The 22,026-nt window shown below is 35.3% G+C and overlaps 1 protein-coding gene across 1 annotated transcript in view; it reads right to left on the reverse strand.

The window, feature by feature from the left end:
• LMBRD1 (LMBR1 domain containing 1) overlaps positions 1–22,026 on the reverse strand; it is a 110,336-nt gene that overhangs the window by 53,429 nt on the left and 34,881 nt on the right. Inside the window, exons 6-7 of the mRNA XM_029943558.1 lie at positions 17,774–17,862; positions 14,133–14,206 (exon numbers count right to left, since the gene is read on the reverse strand). Of these exons, the coding sequence (XP_029799418.1) occupies positions 14,133–14,206; positions 17,774–17,862 (163 nt within the window). The remainder of the gene's footprint in view (positions 1–14,132; positions 14,207–17,773; positions 17,863–22,026) is intronic.

A 22,026-nucleotide genomic window follows, 5' to 3' on the forward strand; every position in this document is an offset into this window, starting at 1 on the left:
GTTTGAACAGCAAGGGTCCACTTATACATGAATTCTTCCCTTGGTAAATACAGTAGAGTACTATAAATGTATTTTCCTTTGATGTTAAAAACACTGCCTTTTCTCTCTTCTAAGAATACAGCATGTAATACGTATAACATATAAAATATGTGTTAATTGTTTACACTATCAGTAAGGCTTCTGGCCAACAACAGTCTATTAATTAAGTTTGGGGTGGAGCAAAAAGTTATATGCAGATTTCCACCCATGTGGGGGGTCAGCACCCCTAGTCCCCACATTGCTGACATACACACATCACATCTTCTTTATCCATTCATCTGTTGATGGACAGTTAGGTTGCTTCCATATCTTAGTTGTTGTACATAAATATTGAAATGAACAGAGAGACACAGTTTGATTTGCATTTCCCTGATAATTAGTGATGTTGCATCTTTTCATGTGCCTGTTGGCCATTTGTATGTATTCTTGGATAAGGTCTGTTCAGGTCCCCATTTTTAAATAAGGGTTGGTTTTTTTTTTGTAATTGAGTTGTACAAGTTCTTTATGTATTTTAGGTGTCAACCCCTTACTGGATATATCATTTATAAGTATCCTCCCCAATTCAGTAAGCTGCCTTTTCCTTTTGTTGATGGTTTCTGTCACTGTGTATAGACCCATTTATTTTTGCTATGCTGCCCTTGCCTGAGGAAACATATCCAAAAAAATATTGCTAAGACCAATGTCAAAAAGCTTACTACTTGTTTTCTTCAAGGAGATTTATGGTTTTAGGTCTTGCATTCAAGTCTTTAATCGATATAGTTTATTTTTGTATATGGGATAATAAACATCACATTACATTACAACATTTTAAAAGGCTGCCTTTTCCCCATCACCTGTTTTTGCCTTTCACATAGATTAACTGACCATATAAGTATGGAGTTTTTTTCTGGGATTTTTTTTTTTTAATTCTGGGATCTCTATTTTGTTCCATTAATCCAGGTGTCTGTTTTTATGCCAGTATCACACATTTTGCATTACCAAAGCTCTGTAGTATAGTTTGAAATCAGGGAGCATGATTCCTCCAGCTTTGTTCTTTTTTCTCAAGATTGCTTTGGCTCTCTGAGGTCCCATAAAAATTTTAGGATTATTTGTTCTAGTTCTGTGAAAAATGCCATTGATATTTAAGAGGGACTGCACTGATTCTGCAGATTGCTTTGGGCAGTATAAACATTTTAACAATATTAATGCTTTCAATCCAGGAGCATGGAATATCTTTCCATTTTGGGGGGGTTGCCTTCAATGTCTTTCCTCAGTGTGTTACAATTTTCAGGGTATAGATCTTTCACCTCCTCAGTTAAATTTATTCGTAGGTATTTTGTCCTTCTTGATAAAATTATAGGTGGGATGGTTAATCACCTTGCTGCACTGTTGTCAATGTACAGAAATGCAACAGATTCCTGTAGATTAATTTTGTATCCTGCAAACTTACTGAATTCATTTATTAATTCTAATAGCTTTTTGATGGAATCTTTAGGGTTTTCTATATTTGGTAAGATGTCATCTGTAAATAATGAAAAGTTTCACTTCTTTCCAACTTGGATACCTCTATTTCTTTTTCTTATCTAAGAGCAGTCACTAGGACTTTCAATACTATGTTGAATTAAGGTAGTGAGAGTGTGCATTCTTGCCTTGTTCCTAATCTTAAGAGGAAAAGCTTTCAGTTTTTCACAATTGAATATGATGTTACCTGTAGGTCTTATATTGCCTTCTTTATGTTGAGGTATGTTCCCTCTATACCTATTTTGTTGAGAGTTTTTATCATTAACAGATGCTGAATTGTGTTAATGTTTTCCCTGCATCCACTGAGATTGATATGACTTTTAACCTTCACTTTGTTAATGAAGTGTGTATCACATTGATTGATTTGCAATTATTAAACCATCATACTTGGCGATGGTGAATGAGCCTTTGCATGTATTGCTTTGATTTGTTGAGAATCTTAGCATCTATGTTCATAGGGAATACTGGCCTATAGTTTTCTTTTTCTGTAGTATCTTTGGTTTTGGTAATGGGGTAATTCTGCCCTCATGATATGAGTTTGGAAGCATTCCTTCCTCTTCAATTTCTTGTAATAATTTCAGGCAGATAGATAGTAACTCTTCTTTAAATTTGTGGTAGAATTCATGTGTGATGTCATCTGGACCTGGCCTTTTATTTCCTGGGAGTTTTTTGTAGATTATTCAATTTCATTACTAGTAATTGGTCAATTCAGACTTTGTTTCTTCATGGTTCAATCTTAGAAGAATATGTTTCTAGAAATTCATCCAACTCTCTTGGCTGTCTAATCTGCTGGCATATAATTGTTCATACTATTCTCTTATGATTCTTTTTATTTCTATGGTATCAGTTGTAATTTCTCCTATTTCAGTTCAGATTTGATTTTATTTGGGCTCTTTTTCTTGATGAGTCTGGCTAAAGGTTTATCAAATTTGCTTCTCATTTCAAAGAACCAGCTCTTTGTTTCACTATCTCTTCTATTGTTTTTTTAGTCTGTATTTCATTTATTTCCACTATGATCTTTTTTACTTACCTCCCTCTACTAACTTTATTTGTTCATTTTTCTCTAGTTCTTTTAAATGTAGACTGTTTATGTGACTTTTTTGTTTGTTTCTGTTAGGGTTTTGTTGTTGTTGTTGTTGTTGTTGTTAGGGTTCTTGTTTCTTGAGGTAGGCCTGTACTGTTATGAACTTACTTCTCTCTTAGACCTGCTTTTGCTGCATCCCAAAGATTTTTGAAACACTGTGTGTCTCCACTTTCATTTGTCTCAAGGTACTTTTGGATTTCCTCTATGATCCTCTATGATTTCCTTGCTGACCCACTGCTTTTAACAACATATTGTTTAGCCTCCATACATTAGTGGGTTTTTTTTCTAGTTTTCCTCTTGTAAGGGATTTCTAGTTTCATACCATTGTGGTTGGAAAGATACTTAATATGATTTCAATCTTCTTATATTTACTGGGAATTGTTTTATAGGCTAACATATAACCTGTCCCAGACAATGTTCCATGTGTATTTGAAAAGAATATGTATTCTGCTGTTTTAGGATGGAATGTTCTATATAGATCAAGTCCATCTGGTTCAATGTCATTTATAGCCAATGTTTCCTCATTGATTTTCTGTCCAGAAGACCAATTCATCGATCCAAGAAGATATTAAAATATACACTATTATTGTATTACTATTTATCTTATTCCTGTTAATATTTACTTTATATATTTAGGTACTCCAAATTGAGTACAAAAACATGTAAAATGTTATATCCTCTTGTTGGATTGAAACCTTCATCAATATGTAATGCCCTTTTTTGTTATCATCTTGGTTTTAAAGTCTATTTGGTCTGATAGAAGTATTGTTACCTCAGCTCCCTAGCTTTCTTTTTATTTCCATAGTATATCTTCCTCCCACCCCTTCATTTTCAATCTGTGTGGGTCTTTACATTTGAAGCAATAAGTCTTTTACAAACAACATATACAGGATCTTGGTTTTTAAGTTCATTCAGTAATCCTATGTCTTTTGATTGTAAAATTTAGTCCACTTACATTTAGAGTAATTACTAATAAGTAAGCGTTATTTCCATTTTGTTAATTGTTTTCTGGCTTTTTTGTAGTTCCTCTTCGTTCCTTTCTTCTCTCTTTCTTTAGTGTTACCTTTAGTTTCCTTTCTTGTTCCCTTTTGTACAATTATTGTAAGTTTTTCTAGTGGTTACTATGAGAATCATATATAACATCTCATGTATGTAAGTCTCTTTAAGGCTGACACTAAGTTAATTTGGAACACAGTCCAAAGCTTTATATTTTCACTTTCTGTATCCACATTTTCCATTTTTGATGACACATTTTTCATCTTATTTTATGTATACCTTCACTATTATACTTTTAATTGTACCACTCATCTTTAATACTTCATACTTGCTTTATATATGGCTGATGCACTACTTTTATTTACGCACCAAAGTTTAATTTTAACTTTCATATGTTTCTTATTATTAAATACTGTCTTTTCTTTTTAAAGAAGTCCCTTTAACATCTCTTGTAAGGCCAGTTTAGTAGTGATGAACTCTCTCAGTTTTTGCTTATATGGGAACTCTTAACCTCTCTTTCAATTCTGAATGATAATCTTGCCAGATAGAAAATTCTTGGGTGGCAGTTTTTCCTTTTCAGCATTTAAATATGCTATGTGGCATAAATAAATAAGTAAATTATGTCTCTCCCTTCGGGCCTGTAAAGTTTCTGTTGAAAATTCTGCTGATGGCCTTATGGGTTTTCCCTCGTATGTAATATGTTGCTTTTCTCTTGCTGCATTTAAAATTCTCTCTTTATCCTTAGCTTTTACCATTTTAATTATAATGCATCTGAGTGTTTTTCTCCTTGAGTTCATCTTGTTTGGAATTCCCTCAGCTTCCAGGACCTTGTGCTTGTTTCCTTTTCCAGATAAGGGAAGTTTTCAGCCATTATTCCTTCAAATAATTTTTCTGGTGCTTTCTCTCTCTCATCTCCTCTAGGACCTTTATAATGCAAATGTTATCCCACTTGATGTAGTCCCTGAAGTCCCTTAACATGGCCTCACTTCTTTTAATTCTTTCTCATGTGGGGCTATTAGACCAACCTCCCTTGGCCATCATAGCCAGGCACTTAATACGTGGGTCGAGTCTATGAGCTGGATGTGTCCACCAGCTGTGACAGAGTCAGTGTTGCTGTGTGTGGAGGTCAAGGCTCAGGGCACCCATCCCACCCAGCTGTGGCTCAGGCACTGTGCAGGAAGAGTGGGGTTCCAGCTGCTTGCCCATCACAGTTATGACCCGGTCTCTATGCTGGTTAGATGGATCTTAAGGTGCCTCTGGAACCTAATTACAGCCTGGCTGCTGCTAGGGGACAATAGGGTTCAGGTGCTCACCAGCCCAGTTGTAGCCCATGAGGTGCACGGGAGGAAGGACTCAGGTTGCTGAACTAACTGTGCTGTGGCTTGCGTGCTGCACAGTAAGAGCCGAGCTCAGTGCACTCTCCCAGCCTGGCTCTAGCCTGGTTCTCTGCACAGGTTGGGCACGACATACAGTACCCACTTGGACCAATTGCAGCTTGGCTGCTACATGGGGAAAGTGAGGATCACGGCGCTCATCTGGCCCATGTGCAGCCTGATAACTGAGTGAGGAATACAGTGGGGACAGTAACCTGGCCCTTTTGCAGCTGGGGTGCTATGTGGTGCGGGATGTTTGCCAGCCAGGGTAAGGGGTAAGTGGACAGAGAATGCCCTCTAGTGCTAGCATGCTAGAGGATGGGTACCAAAAATGGCACACATCTGCTCTGTCACCAGCAAGTTAGAAAGAGAATGCAAAAATGGACTCCACCAATGCTTCCATCACCAGATAAAGTCTCTGTAGGTCCCTGCCTTTGCTGCAGCCACCTTAAAATTAGTTAAGTGGTTCTCTCTCACAGTGTAGGCACTTTTCAATCTTTGCTTTTGTGCTGGATCTCAGGGAGAGCAGGTATGCACACAAGCCACTTATGAGCAGAAATCTCTGTTCCCTATAGTTCTATGATTCTCCCTCTCTTAACTCCCCCATTGATTTTCAAAACCTGGTGGCTTTTTTTTTTTTTTAGCAGGGGGTGGGAGGGGCAGCCTATCTCTCCAGTGCCAGCCCCTAGGGTCAGGAAGCCTGTTAAGGGACACAATCTCTTTATTCAAGGGGGAGTTCCTGATTTTGGGGATCCCTCCTAATTGTGGGGTCACCCGGGATGGGGTCCCCTGGTTGAGGCCATGTCTTGGATTCTCCTACATTACTCAATGTGTTTCTTTTGTCTTTTGTTGTGGAGGTGCTGTTCATCTAGTTCCAAATATAGTTGTAAGTATGTTGTGTCCATGGGAGAAGGTGAGTTCAGGTCTTCTTATGCCACCATCTTTAAACTCCCTATATGGTTTTGTTTTAGGAGAATACAAAGAACATACTAAAAACCCAGAAATCAACTAGTTCTATCAGGCAATATCAACTAAATATAACACATTGTATCCAGATAATTATATGAAAGTATTACCCAAAATTAAAATCCTCATAGTTTCTATGGGAGAAATACATCAAAATCTACCATTTTAAAGTTAACGTTTTCATGATTTCCCTATCATCTCCCCTTCTTCCCAAAAAGCTGAAAGTAGGAAGAAGGTTCCGTTATTTATCAGAAAAACATACAATTTAGGGTAATTTTCTTGCAATTCATAAACTCTAATCAAATTTATACACTAAAAATATACATTAAAAAGCCTATAGGAGCCAAAGTATCTCACAGCTCTTTACTCTTTCCTTAGAGGACTTTCCTAACCCTTCTATCATTTAACTCATTTATTTTTTCTAGTAGTTCCACAACTTCTTAAAACATTATTGAAAAAAGTAACATAATATTTTAAGACTGATGAATAAGCAGTATTATATGATTATTTGCCAATTATCTGCACTCACGTATCATTTTAACACCAAGTCTATGTTGCTTTTTACAACGAAATTTCAAGGCAAAAATATTTTGCTCAACAGTTTATGCCCCAAATAAATTCCCTATCCTCCCAACCAACTCCAAACAAGCTATCTTACCTCAATGTTGTTGTTCTCTGTTCAATGGATTTGATCCCTAAATACAGAACCTCAGTATTTAGTTAGATTTCAGAATCTGTAGTTCTGGTCAATATTAATAATATTGACTTATTTAGCGTGGACTGTCATATGTAAGATCATCTAAATTCTCCTACCTAGTCTACTGGTCTCACTTCCTATAAATCTAACTTCTCCACTGTTTGCAAAGTAATACCTAGCAACCACATCAAATTATGGGATTCCTCTAATTAACAATCATTAAGATGTCTAGGACTAATTAAAATAGTTTTCAAAGTGTTCTAGGAGGAGACCCTAGAATTCTGGGTAGATGCCTTAGGGCCACTACAGGAGATAAGAAGGCAGGTAGCCAGCCTCCTGGGGACCTACTGCTACTTCAACCTGAGCAATTCTATGTTGTACAACTTTTTTCTATATCAGAATTTCATGTAAAATTGTTTTGTTTTTTTCAATGACAGGTAGAATGACTGGTCTTGTGAATTACTGGTCTTGTAATTATCTAATCCTGGCATACAAAACCCCTGATAACCCCTACCAACCTTATCTCATGCCTCACACTTCTGAATTGTTCACTGTTCTTAAAACACTCCAGTGTCATACAGGCTTTTCAATCTTCCACACGTTGGTACATGCAGCGCCTTTATCTAGAATGCCCAGCTTATCATCTCTACTTCCCTAGCAAATTTCAGTGCCCTTCAGATCTCAGCTTAATTACACCATGTCTGAGAAATATGTCTTAACTTGAAATGTGCCTAGCTTATAACTCAATTATAGTACAAAACACCGTACATTAACATTATTGGTCTGTATATTTGTTTCATCACACACTGCACATTAGCCAAACTTGGCTAATCAGAATCACTCAAAAAAAATTTTTTTTAATGTTTTATTCTTTTTGAGAGAGCGAGAGACAGTATGAGCAGGGGAGGGTCAGAGAGAGATGGAGACACAGAATCTGAAGACAGGTTCCAGGGTCTGAGCTAGATATCAGCACAGAGCCTGACACGAGACTCAAACGCACAACCGTGAGATCATGATCTGAGCCGAAGCCGGGCACTCAACTGACTGAGCCCCCCAGGCGCCCCTCAAAAATTCTTAAAGACAAAGATTTATCAGCCAGGCTACTAACAAGTGCAGGAGACTATTTGGTATGTAAAAACTAGGTCTCAAGTCTTTTTTCTCCCACCTTTATTCCAAGAATAAAGATTTATTAAACTAATAAATTTTCTATTAATATTTAACCAAAAATTGTTTGAAGAAAGAAATCTTAATTCACAAACCGAATTCCTTACATGAAACTTACATATTTATTAGAACAGCTGAACTAAATTTCTAAATACCTTAACACAAAAATCTTAGAAAATAAAGATATGTCCTAACAGGGGACCAGAATATAGTTTTTTTGATAAATTTTTAATTGTCTGAAAAAAACAATTAAAGAAAGTTGTCATTGTTTGGAGTTACCTACCTTTTAGAGTTTTGGCGGGGAGGGAGAATTGCGCGTTTAAGTTTCAATGATTTCAGAAAATGTAACCTAATATTTAGATTATAATAAAATTGACATAAAAATTTAGTCATTACAACCTTAGGTTTTCAAATAATAATCTTTTGAATTTAACCTTCATACTTCTTTGGAAAACATGTATTTGAAAAGCTACTTTTACAGAAACAAACTTTTATTGCTTACTACTGCCCTCTAGTGAATTATCAGAAAACCAACAAGGCTAAGGAGACTCATTTAAAATGCTTCTAAGTTGGTCATAATTGCCTTTAATTTTATTTGTTTCAAGTTCCAAAAATAAAGCACCATCCATATGAAAATGCAAAATGTTCAAAAGGATATACACATATTACAAACATTTCTAATACCTACTTACACTGCTCAGTTTAGAACAGCAACTTTTCCCCATATTTATCTCTAATATCTGGAATGATAATGTCCAATCTATGTAGCCATGGAATACTATAAAGGGTGAACATCAAATGCTGCCTGTAGACTGCATAAATGTCTTGCATGTATTTGTAACACCTATTACTCAAGAACATGTGTGCTGTTATGACTAATGAAATAATTCATTAAACATATACTCAATTAAGATTTTCCCCTTAACTATTTATTGATTCTAAGTCACATACATATTTTCTCACATTTAACATTAGTGAAATGTGTATCCATATTATAATCACTGACTACACAGGAGTCATGACATAGCTGTCCTTACCTGCCCAGTCACAAATTTGGTCTCAGCTGGTTGCATTACAGTTAGTTGTTGAACTGAGTCACATGCATTCTTGTTATCACTACTAAACTTAACTGTCACTTAAAGTGTCTTTAAGACAGTATTGTGATTTGACATTGAAACAAAAATCTAATGTGTAGAAAGAGAGAAAGGAGCCAATAGTGAAGCAAATATTTTTGGAAACAAGGAGCATAATTCTGTATTTCTTGCAAAGCAAGACCCAAGTGCTTTATGAGCTTAAAGCAAAGTAAAAGTAAAAGCCATTTTCCATTTGCCTTTCACATGGCAAGACAAGAAATAACAACAAAAACACTTCACACTTACGCAGTGGGTATGTTAGCAGCTTCAAAGAAATTCCAGAGGTAAGAGTGGAGGCTTCAAGAAAAGCTGCATCACTAATTCTCTTGATAACATACAAGAAACTTTTTTATTTTTTGAGAGACGGCATGCATGAGTGAGGTGGGGTGAGGAGCAAAAGTGAGGGGGGAAGAAGTGGGGAGGGCAAGAGAGAGAGAGAGAGAGAGAGAGAATGAATGAATCTCAAGCAGGCTCCATGCTCAGTGCAGAGCCCGACATGGGGCTTGACCCCATGACCCTAGGATCATGACCTGAGCCAAAACCAAGAGGCAGACTCTCAACCAACTGAGCCACCCAGGGGCCCAAGAAACAATCATGTATAGTAAAACATGGGCATGAATAACCAATTCAAAAAAGTTATTCAGAAGACTCAGATTCCAAATGTGAGGTTTTAGGAACATCTTTTCAATTTATTTCACTTCCGTTTTCTTTATTATATATCAAGAATATGATTTTTAAATGTATTTATGTAAGTCAAAAAGGTAAAAATAAGTATTTACAAATGTAAGAAACTCCTCCCTAAATATAAAACAAAAACTATAAATAATAAAAAGCATAAGCAGAGATCAGAATAGTGACACATAAAGTAAAAGTGCATTTTACAATCAATGGCATAGCCTCAGTGAAACACAGCATCACATGGAACGTTGAAAAATTTGACTTTTAACAAGCCTTTAACCCCTCAAAAATTACAGAATCAATGCTGTTTCTACTTCTGAATCCTTAATTTATTTTTATTTTCTTTAATCCACTTCTTTATATTTTATATTAAATGTATATAGATTAGCATGTTATGTGTGTGTATACATATGTATATACACGCATGACACTGATATGTGTATAACATAAAAAGTTCAGTAGTCACCGCTCCTATAGGCACTTCAGTGGTCCACAGGACACATTTTGTATGAAATATCAGCATTTAACATTTCCCCACTTGGTGGCACCAAAAATTTAAAATATCTATATAAACATTTGTGTCTAAAGATTTCCTTTTTTTATATTTGAAAAGTAGCAGATTCTCTTTCAATTTAAGCTGAAAACAACAGTCAAGCTATATGTTATCTGACATTCTTCTAAAATTGAGTGGCTTATCCCTTAACGACATAGCAAGATAGATTCAATCTTGGTCAAATTTAAATAATCAACTAGTTTATAAATTAAATAATAACGTATAGCTAAGAGAATCACACTCTATTGACACAAGACAAAAACTTCTCTGGTCTCAATACTAACAGTTACAGAGTCTATAACAGACATGACTTTAATAATTCTTTGCACTCAGGGTCAAAGTAGTCTAAATATTACTTCCCACCTTGGGTATTTTAATTAAAATTAAATCTCTTCTGTTTCCCATGAATATGCACTGCACCCTCTTTCCATGTTCCACCACATGAAAAGCTCAATTCTCAAACTTTTCCGTAACAAGTTAAAAGAAAACTTTGTATCTATAAGCAAATCTAGTAATTAAATACTATTAACCACTCTGTAAAATAAAACCACCTATCTGTAAACAGTTAATTTTCAACCAGCTTTTTAATAAAGATTGAGTGTTAATGGCCTATTTTTATAGATGGGGAAGCTATGGTTCAGATGTTAGTTTTTACATAAAGACTTTCACTCATGACTAGCACTCAGCTACAAACACCATGCTACCCCCTTAAACAGGGTCTCCTCAATACACACTAGATGGTAAAACTGGCCAGACTGATTTGGTAGCAAAACATTCTCCCATTGAATTGTAAGTATGTTTTGTGCTACTTAAATGATGTTTGTCTACCCATCCCTTCCTCCAGCAGGAAACTACCACCCAGCTTTGAATACCTCTTTGACTTACTCATCTTTACATAAACCACATTCTCACTGATCATGATACAACTGCTATTAGCATCTGGTTTACTTTCACTACATGAGTGGAAAGAGACGTATATACACTGCAGTTTAAACCATACTAAAGTGCGAATATTCAACAACGTGAGCTACTAGTGACTACTGAGTGGCCAACAAATTCCAAGACTCAGTAAACTGCTTAATTATTGCTACTTTATAAATGTATAAATTTAGATAGTAAAGTAGTTCAAAGGACCCACAGACAGAATTCACATTTGAAGACTCTTCACCAAGGATCATAATTTATTGCATATTCTACTTAAAGAAAATATGTTAAGTCCTAGATAGATGATCCTGCTATGCTGTTACACTGGACCCACTCCTTTGGGCTTAGGACTAAGGGACCCTCCCCACCTACTCAGCTTACCCCCTATGTCTTCTAGGTTCCCAGCCTGGGCCACCTCATAAAGTCCTCTGTTTATCAGTGTCCTCCACCCAGTCTTCTGCATTCTAGAAAGTACAGTTCTTCTAAGGATAGCCTAACTAAGTCAGTATGATTGTTTTATTTGGTTTAATTGATTGCTTAAATGATAATTTTCACAGCTTCAGCTAAAGTAATATAATGTATTACCTTAAAATATTTAGTTTACAATAATACTGTTCCTACAGAGCTCTCTTTCAAAGAATTTTAATAATTTCACACGTTTTTCCCACTCCCACTCACCATTGCCATAATTTATGAAATTCAGAGTCACCAGAGCAATAATGTTAAAATGTTAGATCCTATTTAAAATTTGAATTTTAAAATTCTCCATTTAAAACCTATCCATGGCTTCTAATCTCAATCAAAACAAAATTCAGAATCCTAACCGTGGTCTAAAAGGCTCTACATAATACCGGTGTACATAACACGGTCTCTGGCTATTTCTCACCTAAATTCCAGTCATCTTTTTCCTTGTTAAGTGAGTTCCACCCACACTGGCTTTGCTTCTTTGCTATTACCTGAACACAGCACACATGTGTCTGCCTCAGGATTTTTGCACTTCCTCTTCCTCATGGCTGGTTACGCAGGTCTCTGTTTAAATATCAGAGAAGGCGCTCCTGACTCTTACGGCAGAACCAGCCTCCAGTATTGTCTATCCCATTATACTGGCTTATTTTTCTTCAAAGCATATACCATTTGACTACTGAAAGACAATCCTCCACGAGTCTCTCATTTCTGCACATCTTGCAACTAATGCTCATTTTTTTTCTATGCTATCTTTTCAAGGATGCTTATATAGAAAAATAGCCTTGGAAAATAAAGACAGCATCTTGCTCTAAGGCAAAGGGCAAAAAGGCTTACTGTCCATTTTAAAGATTCAGGTTCCCTAAGCTCAAAGTTCCTCTCCTACCTGACAGTATCATCTTGTGGTGTACTTCACATTGCCCCATGGGAAGTGGGACTCCAGAAACCAGCACAAGAAAATGCTAATCCTAAGGCTACTGCTATTACTGTAAGTAACATAAAAGTCTTTGTCTTTGACCCTAAAGACTTGCATCTTCAGCCAACAAACAAAGAGCTATAGCAGGCTGCAAGTAGGATAAAATCTTAGACCCTTCACAGTTCTTCATATTGATATTGGATTCTTCTTTTTCCCTTTGTTTCTCCTGACTAATCTTTTATCAACTGTTATATATTCATTTTTCTATAGTTTTCAAAGCACTTTTATACTGTATCATTTGACCTTCAAAAATCTCTAAAAGGCATTTTTTTATTTCCATTTAATGGGAAAAGCAGTGACCCAGGAAAGTTAAAAAACAAATGCAAAATGAGCTTAACAAATCAGGCATAGAATGGTAATTTGAGGGGCGCCTGGGTGGCTCAGTCGGTTAAGCCTCCGACTTGGGCTCAGGTCAGATCTCACGTTCGTGGGTTCGAGCCCCGCATCAGGCTCTATGCTGACAGCTAGCTCAGAGCCTGGAGCCTGCTTCCAGTTCTGTGTCTCCTCTCTCTGCCCTTCCCCCTCTCATGCTCTGTCTCTCTCTGTGTCAAAAATAAATAAAACATTAAAAAAATAGTAATTTGAGTCCAGATCTAACTCTTAATTTGTTGTTAATCTGTGACTGCCTCTTAAAAGACAAATAAGTAACACACTACCCCTATATTCTGTGAGATGAAAGGGGAATTACCCACTAATATTATGACAAATTCCTTATGTAGAGATACATGAAAAAAAAATGGCAATGAATGAAACAGAGTACCCAAATAAGCACCTGACAGATATTAAAATGCATGTATTTTAGACTTTCTTTATTCTAAATGATGACACTTAATCATCTAACAGAACTAGATTCTGCTATCACCCTAAGAGCCCTTTTCCTTCATGTCTAAAGAAAGACATATTGAACAATACCCAAAAATGTTTTCTTTATAACCAGTATTTCCCATTTCTGTAAGAATTAAGAATGCTGTAAACATAAATTTCATTAATCTGAAAAGGTTCTAGATGATTTAAAGCTTCATACACCATTGTCTTTCAGGAGGTAGATAAGACACATTTATTACAGCTTTTTCCTCTACAATTTGAGCAAAACCCTCAAAGACCAGTCTTTACACAAGACTGGCAAGCTTGTAACTCAGACCTTACCATCTCCAGGAAATATAAAAAGTACTCTCTCTGAGTATAAGATTAGATTCTACACACTAGGGGAATATCAAGTTATATAAAATTTCTAACTTTAAAACCCTCATATACCCAAGTAGGATGAATCTACTGCATCCATAATAGATACAGATCAACAGTTAAAGAGTTCTCATATGCTTATAAATCAGTAAATCTACTACTTCATAGTATATAACTAACTTCAAAGTTCATAAGTTATAAAATTTGTTTCTGAATATTAAATTTCAAAAATATAAAATGATTGTGACTAAGTAGTTAAAAATTTACCCTCCTCTTATATAAAGAAAACTTAAGAAAATGAAGAAGAATGCACTAAAATACTAAAGAGAAAACATGACTCAGGAAAAAAAATTACTTCATCAAGTAATTTCTTAATTTTAACTCAACTATCACCATTACACTTACTGTGTAAGTTATAGCTGCCAACATTCCAATCAAGGTCAGAGAACTGATAGAAAATGACAATGCAGCTAAACCATCTGCAAAGGAAGAAGAGCTCTGTTAAAAAGGTGTGTGCATAGTATTCTAATGTTCATATTCAACAAATCAATATAAAAATATAAAAACTGGGTTTCTTATACATTCTGAAGGAATAAACCCAAAGTGTATTACCTCATCTTTGAAGTGCCAAATCCAAGTGGAGAGAAGAGGGTTTTGTTTTTTTAATGTTTTTTTATTTATTTTTGAGAGAGAGACACACACACACACACATCATGAGCAGGGGACTGTCAGAGAGAGAGAGAGGCACAGAATCCAAAGACAGGCTCCAGGCTCTGAGCTAGCTGTCAGCAAAGAGCCCGATGTGGGGCTCGAACCCACGAACCACAAGACCATGACCTGCACTGAAGTCGGGACGCTTAACCAACTCAGCCACCCAGGTGCCCCAGACAAGAGTTTTTAAAGAGCTATTCACAAACTGATTTGCAAAGATTTTCTTTCTTTCACTTCCTAAAATAAAAGAGAAAAACTGTCTAGTTAAGCAAAAAGAAATCAGCAAAATATTACAAGTTGAAAAGGTGGCAAAAAAAAAACCCATCCTAGACTTTCTCAATGGCAGACCTTGAGAAAAAACATTACACAGGAAAGCCAGTGACCCTGATTTTTTCTTCCTCTCCCCTCCATCTTGATATTCTGGGTTTCTTTGTTCTCAATTTTCAATTACGTTTTCAACATAGAGTCTAAAACTAAAATCTTAGAGAGTTTATTTCACTCTTTAATTTGAAGGGAGCTAGCCTGCCCATGTGGGGGGGGGGGGAAGCAAACAAACAAAATAAATTCAAATAAAGCACCAACACAAAATACCATGTTAGTACGTTAGACCCAGGAAATTATTTCAGGGAAGGCCAATAATTCAGAGCCAGGAATGACACTTTTAAATTATTATACCAGATTATATGAAGAAATACTATGCAAATTTGAATATTCTTAAATGTTAGTAATACTAATTTTTCCAGTTGTCATGCAGGTCCTATCGAAACTGTTTGTTTTTCATTTTTTAAATGTTTATTTTTGAGACAGAGAGAGAGACAGAGTGCAAGCAGGGGAGGGGCAGAGAAAGAGAGAGCTACAGAATTCAAAGCAGGCTGTCAGCTCAGAGCACGACACAGGGCTCGAACCCGCGAGCTATGAAATCATGACCTGAGCCAAAGTCAGCTGCTTAACCAATGGAGCCACTCAGGCACCCTGAAACTGTTTTGATCTCGTTAAAATGCAAGTCCTGTGGAACCAAATATAGTTTTAATTTAATGCATATTAATCTTTTCATGAATAACAAAAAAATTAGAATCATCTATCTTCTTAAAATTCATGTCTCAGTTTTATATAACACATGAAGAAAGCATATTATTTTTTCTTTTATAGTTTACTGTCAAGTTGGTTTCCATATAATACCCAATACTCATCCCATAAGTGCCCTCCTCCATGTCCGTCACCCCCCACTCCCATTAGCCCTCAGTTTGTTCTCAATATTCAAGACTCTCTCATGGTTTGCCTCCCTCCCTCTCCCCAACTATTTTTTTTCCTTCCTTTCCCACAAGGTCCCCTGTTAAGTTTCTCCTGTTTCACTTCTAAGTGAAAACATGGTATTTGTCCAAAGAAAGCATAACACTAACAAATTCACACAAATTCACATAAAATATCATATTTTATGAACTCAAAAATGTTTGATGCTATTACTTTCTTGATCTTACTAGAATTAACAACAGGAAGTGTTCATGAAAAAAAGAGAGATCTGGTATTACGCTGATAACAATTTTAAAACACTATCACTTATAAAACACATTCTAGGGGCATCTAGGTGGCTCAGTCAGTTAAGTATCTGACTTCAGCTCAGGTCATGATCTCATGATACCTGAGTTCAAGCCCCCATCAGGCTCTGTGCTAATCTGGAGCCTGCTTCAGATCCTGTGTCTCCCTCTCTCTCTGCCTCTCCCAGCTCTCTCTCTCTCTTTCTTACTCTCAAAATTAAATAATAAACATTTTAAAAAGTTTTTTAAATGCATCCTAATATCAGAAATGTAAAAATGTTGGAAAATATGAATCTTACAATTGATAAAATGAAGTATTATGTTAACATATTTGACCAATTAAAGTTAAAATTACTAATTTTGATAAGTAAAAGTACTCTAGGAATATGGTGTTTTAAGATTTGAGATAAAAGAAATAATGTTGACTAAAGAGCTTGAGATTACAAAAATTAAGATAATACTACCTATATAATTTCTGATTCAAGTTATACTAATACTCAAAGACTAGACTCAAAGACTAATACTAAAAGACTTATGAAATAATATTTAAGGCAGAAGAGTAATTACTCGAGAGACCTGAAGGAGTTAACTTAAGAAAAGAAGCAATTTATTTCTCAGTAATAGGATCAGGTGCATAAATCCTGACAATTCAGTATTAGTAGATGCCAGGATTGCTATCCTAGCTCTTGCTAGTATCAGCAAGATGTTAATGGACCACAATTTACAAGATGAAATCTTAAGTGGAAAGCAAGAAAATTAAGAAGCTGTACAGCAAGGACTCCAAGATTTGATTTAATCATCATTTAATATTGTATCTGGGTAAGGAAAAAGAAATGCTGATCAAGAATGTATAGTACTTATTAAAAATAAATAGAAAAGCAATACAGATTTTTCCAATTTATAAAATAGATATTCTAGTTTTCTTTGAAAATAAAGTTATTACTATGTTCAAATGCACATGAAATTGAGCAGTAAGTACACATTTATATGTTTCTCCTACCAACTATACCTTTTCAATGACTGAGCATCTTTCTTAATCTAATCTCCTGAACCTACCTATTTTTCTCCTCCTAAAACCCTAAATCACAAAAGGAAAATTTCTGAAAAAGCAATTCCAAATTTTTGGTGAGGTACATTTATAACAAAATATTATTTAATTCATACAAAACCTCTGTAATTTATAATCTACATAAAAAATTACTGGGCACCTGGATGGCTCAGTAGATTAAGTATCCAACTCTTGATACCGGCTCAGGTCATGATCTCACGGTTCCTGAGATCAAGCCCTGTGGCGAGGGGGTGGCCAGCATGAACCTGCTTGGGATTCTCTCTCTCCTCCTCTCTCTGCCCCTCCCACACTCACACTCACATGCTATCATTCAAGTAAATAAACATTACTTGATATTAATCATGATCAAACGGCAATATAGGGTTCTCTCGTTGGGTAAAAGTTAAAAATAAAAAACAGTATATTAAGCACATTTCTTTAACATTGTCTATATAATCCCAAGTGAATTAATGAATACAGAGAAATTATAAGACCTTCACTGCTAACATTCTTTGAAGATTAATTTTTGTTTCAACTAGGTAATTGTATGAAGAAGAGACTAACTGCATAATAACTAGAAGTGAGTCTTAACATCACACAACTCCCAATTTTTCTAGCATACTTTTAACCACAATTCAAAAGAACTGTAAGGTTAAATTCTTAACACAAAAAAAAAAACAGACTACTCAGAAAAGTCCCAAGAGCCACAAAATGTGAATTATTATCAATGTGTTTTTAAAAAGAATACTTACGACTACTTCCAAGTTCTTCAAACAGGAACTTCACTTTTTCCCACTCTGTAGAATTTTTGTTATTTGGAACATTCAGAGGAACAAAAGCACTACAAAAAAGAAAATAAATCTGCTTAATGGTTTCAAAGATAAAAATCTGAATAAAAGGAAATGGCCTAAAATTCAATTTCTAGTAATTAAAAAAAATTTTTTTAATGTGTACTCATTTTTAAAAGATAGAGACAGACAGAGTGTGAACAAGGGAGGGGCAGAGAGAAGGTGACACAGAATCCAAAGCAGGCTCTGGGCCTTGAATTGTCAGCACAGAGCCCTACACAGGGCTTGAACTCACAAGCCATGACATCATGACCTGAGCCGAAGTGAGCTATCCAACAGACTGAGCCACCCAGGTGCCCCTCTAGTAACTTTTTTTATACAAAGATCAACTCCTCACCACCACACACACAGCTTAACAAACCAAATCTGTACCATGACAGAGGGGTGTGATAAGTTTCTTACATTTGTGTTTACTACATTATAAATTTCTTTTATTAATGTATTCAGTATAATTAGTTTTATTTGTTATCCTATGTATTCTACTTTTTGCATTTAAAATATTTTGAGAAGGGGGTGCATAGGTGGCTCAAGTCAGGTAAGCACCTGACTCTTGATTTTGGTTCAGATCATGATGTCAAGGTCAAGAGATCATGATCTGTATTCCCCCTCCCCCATTGGGCCTCCATGCTGGGCATAGAGCCTGCTTGAGATTCTCTCTCTTCCCTCTCCCTATGCCTCTCCCCAGCTTGCAGGCACTCTCTCCTGCTCTCTCTCAAAATAATGATAAGATAATTTTGAGAAGGAGCCATGGGCTAAAGACCAAATATAAAAGGTCCATAATACAAAAAAAAAAGTCGATAATATAATAAAAGGTCAAGAATTTCTGTATTAAATCAGAAAAACATAATACATGTAATGATTTCAATATATTCATATAAATAAAAAAGAATAAAAAGGAAATATACCAAAATAAATGGTAAATATCATGTTATGAAGCTATGGTAAATTCTACTTTCTTTTTAGCATTTTTTTATGTCATTCAAGATTCGAACCAATACGTGTAATTAAAGTAGTTTCTATTTACTTTCCAATCCACAGTTTAAGGGGGCATCATGGAAATAACAGTGAGAGCCAGCTTCCTAGGACTTACTCTAGATACTTAATTTGGGAGAAAATGGAAGACAGAGATAAAATAAACAAACAAGAGAAAGAAAGAAAAGAGAAAGGAAGAGAAGAAAAAAGGTAGACAGTCATTGTAATGTCTAACTCAGAAACAAGACTAAGGTAAAGGGTATCCCTTAAATTGTACATGTAGAGAATCAAACAGGAATATAAGAAATAACTCTAACACTACCTCCTTTCTAACATAATATAATTGTAAGCAAAGCACAAAGATCTATCCTCTTTTGTAAAGAGGAAAAACTAAATGAGTTCAACAATATATACAGTACGGTATTCACTCTGATAAAACAAAGCAATCATTCTACTTTTCTGTTTTAAACCTTTACCCTTGGTGCTACTGATACTTTTTATTCTTATTAAAAAAAATGAATGATCAGAACATGTCAGGAGGTTATTTAAATTTCTAACTATTTTCATTGTTGTCCATTTACTACACTCAATCTTGGAGACTTATTTCACACCACTTTCCAAAGAAAATGATTACTCACATAGTATTTAGAGCAATAAATATAAAAAGTTCATTATTTGTTGCCCTGACAACAAATACTGGTTAAAAATAAAGAATTAAACCTCTTGCAAATTATACTTCCATAATGATATTAACTTATTTATTCACATTTTAACAAAAGTATAAAGGAAGGAAGAAAAACTATATAATATCCCTTTAATTTATTTGGACAGAGTTTTTTCCAGATCTATCTATCTATATCTATAGATATAGATAGATAGATAGATAGATAGATAGATACAGTGATATAGTTATATTTTTAAAAGCTTATTTTGAATTTGTAAGTTGAGAATGACCAATTCTTGAGTAGGAGGAAACACTTCTGTATTGTGCAAAATATCACCTCCATACTTAGGATATTTATTATCTATGTCAGTTTTAGGTAATCAAAGGTTCGGCCCAAAAGTAGAAGAAAATTAACTCTTAGGTGTTGATCACAATTACATGTACAAACTCCTGAGCTGGCTGGGTTCTTTAGCAGTTCAAATATTTAACAAAGAAACTTTCTATGACCAAAAAAAAAATTTTTTTTTAAAGCTCAAATGTCCCAAACTACTGTCAGGATGACTTCAGGAAAAATATTGATTGTGAAGAGATCCAGTAGAGTCAACATTTTAACACTTATCTTTAGGTAGGAACTAGAGGGAGTAACAAAAGCACAAACTCCAAAGAGGTTCTCCTCAATTAGGAGAATTTTGCCACCAGGACTGTATAATCAAAGAACATTTGTGAAATATTTTCACATAAACTAAGACAAATATCTATAAGCAGAATTCAAGAATTACAACTAAATCATCTATATATCCTGAACAATAATATTCAAAATATGTAATAACCAATATGGCGAAGATATGAACCAGTCAACAGAGACACTGGCCTTAATTCCAGAAGACCCTGTTGAACCAGGCTTTACCCTTTACGTGGGCCTAGGGTGGGGTGTGAAGGTGCAAGAACACAGAGCTGCAGCTGACTCAAATGGTAGCATTTCAAACTCTTAATAACCAGGAGGGGCAAACCAGTGTTCACTGGCCAAATGTCAGCCTACAGACAAAGATCTATAAAGAGAAAGGAGTATCTCCTAACAGATCCAAAAGCAACTAAAACCAAAGTTAGATGTGTCTGTAATATAAATACATCGATTTTGATGAGGAGGCAACTAAATGATGATGATACTAAAGTAACAAAGTATAATGAGATTTGTGTGGTAGAAAGTACAGATATTTTCTTAATCTCAGTCTCTCTCAAAAAAAATAAAATAAAATACAATAGAGAACCTCAGCTTCCAAAGACACACCATACTGGATCAAGATGAGAACTGTGGCCTCATAAAGCTATAAATGTATCTTATACTCTTAAAATAGTAAAACTGAAAAACTTGGTAAAAGTATCTTATACCCAATCTGACTCACTGTATTAGTTTAATACAGATTATCTCTTAAAGGAAAAGACAATGGAAATGCTAGCAAATTTCAGTAGATATGAAACTGAAATGATAAATTCAGTAGAACAGAAAATAAGATTTCCACATCTTACACCCAATCACCAAGTCATTTTTATCTTCCAAATAGCTTATCAGTTTCTTCCTGTCTGTTCTCTTCCTAACTACTCTAGTTCAGACCCTCATCTGTCAGCTGAACTATTACAATGATTACCTAAATGGTCTTCCTATCTACCATTTATATTTTAATTCTCCAACCCAATTCCCAAATGCCTCTATCAAATGCATCCTTCATGGTACTGCAACTCTTAAAATAAATTCATATATAACTACTTTCATGCATCCACAAACATAAATGTATACACATCTTCACTGTCTTTCAACTGCTCAGCAGGATAAAACTCGGAATTTCTTAAACATAATATATAAAACCCAGAGTCTACCTACCTGGCTAATGTCAAGGCCTGTCACCCATACAAACACCTGACACCTGAAACGTCACATCTTAATTTTTTTTTTTGTACTGTGAGAGTTTAAATTCACATTGTATGTTTTAGGTCATTCTTCAAATATTCCAATATTCCATGCTAACTATAGCCTCTCAGTTACCACAATGTTATGGACTCAACTGGTCCCCCTAAAATTTGAATGTCAAAGCCCTAATCACCACTTTGATGGTATTTGGATATTGAACCTTTAGAGAGGCAATTACGGTATTTGTTTAGAGCCTTACCCTAGCACCTCATTTAAACAATCAAGACTGGTGTCCTTATAAGAAGAGGAAGAGGAAGAGACTAGAGAGCTCTCTTTCTCTATCCCCCTGCTAGCACAGAGTAAAGGCCATGTGAGCACAGAATGAAAAGGTAGCTATCTATAAGCCAAGTATCCTCACCAAAAAACTAAATGTACTGACACCCTGATCATGGACTTTTAGCCTCCACAACTCCGGAACTGCAAGAAAATAACATTCACTGGGTAAGTTACCCAGTCTGCCATTTTGTTACCACAGCCTAAGTAGACTATTGATAAAGATTTTGGTACCACAAAATGGATTCCTACTGTGACAAAAACCTAAAAATGTGGATGTCT

Source organism: Suricata suricatta, chromosome 7 (assembly GCF_006229205.1).
Source record: "Suricata suricatta isolate VVHF042 chromosome 7, meerkat_22Aug2017_6uvM2_HiC, whole genome shotgun sequence".
NCBI lineage: Eukaryota > Metazoa > Chordata > Mammalia > Carnivora > Herpestidae > Suricata > Suricata suricatta.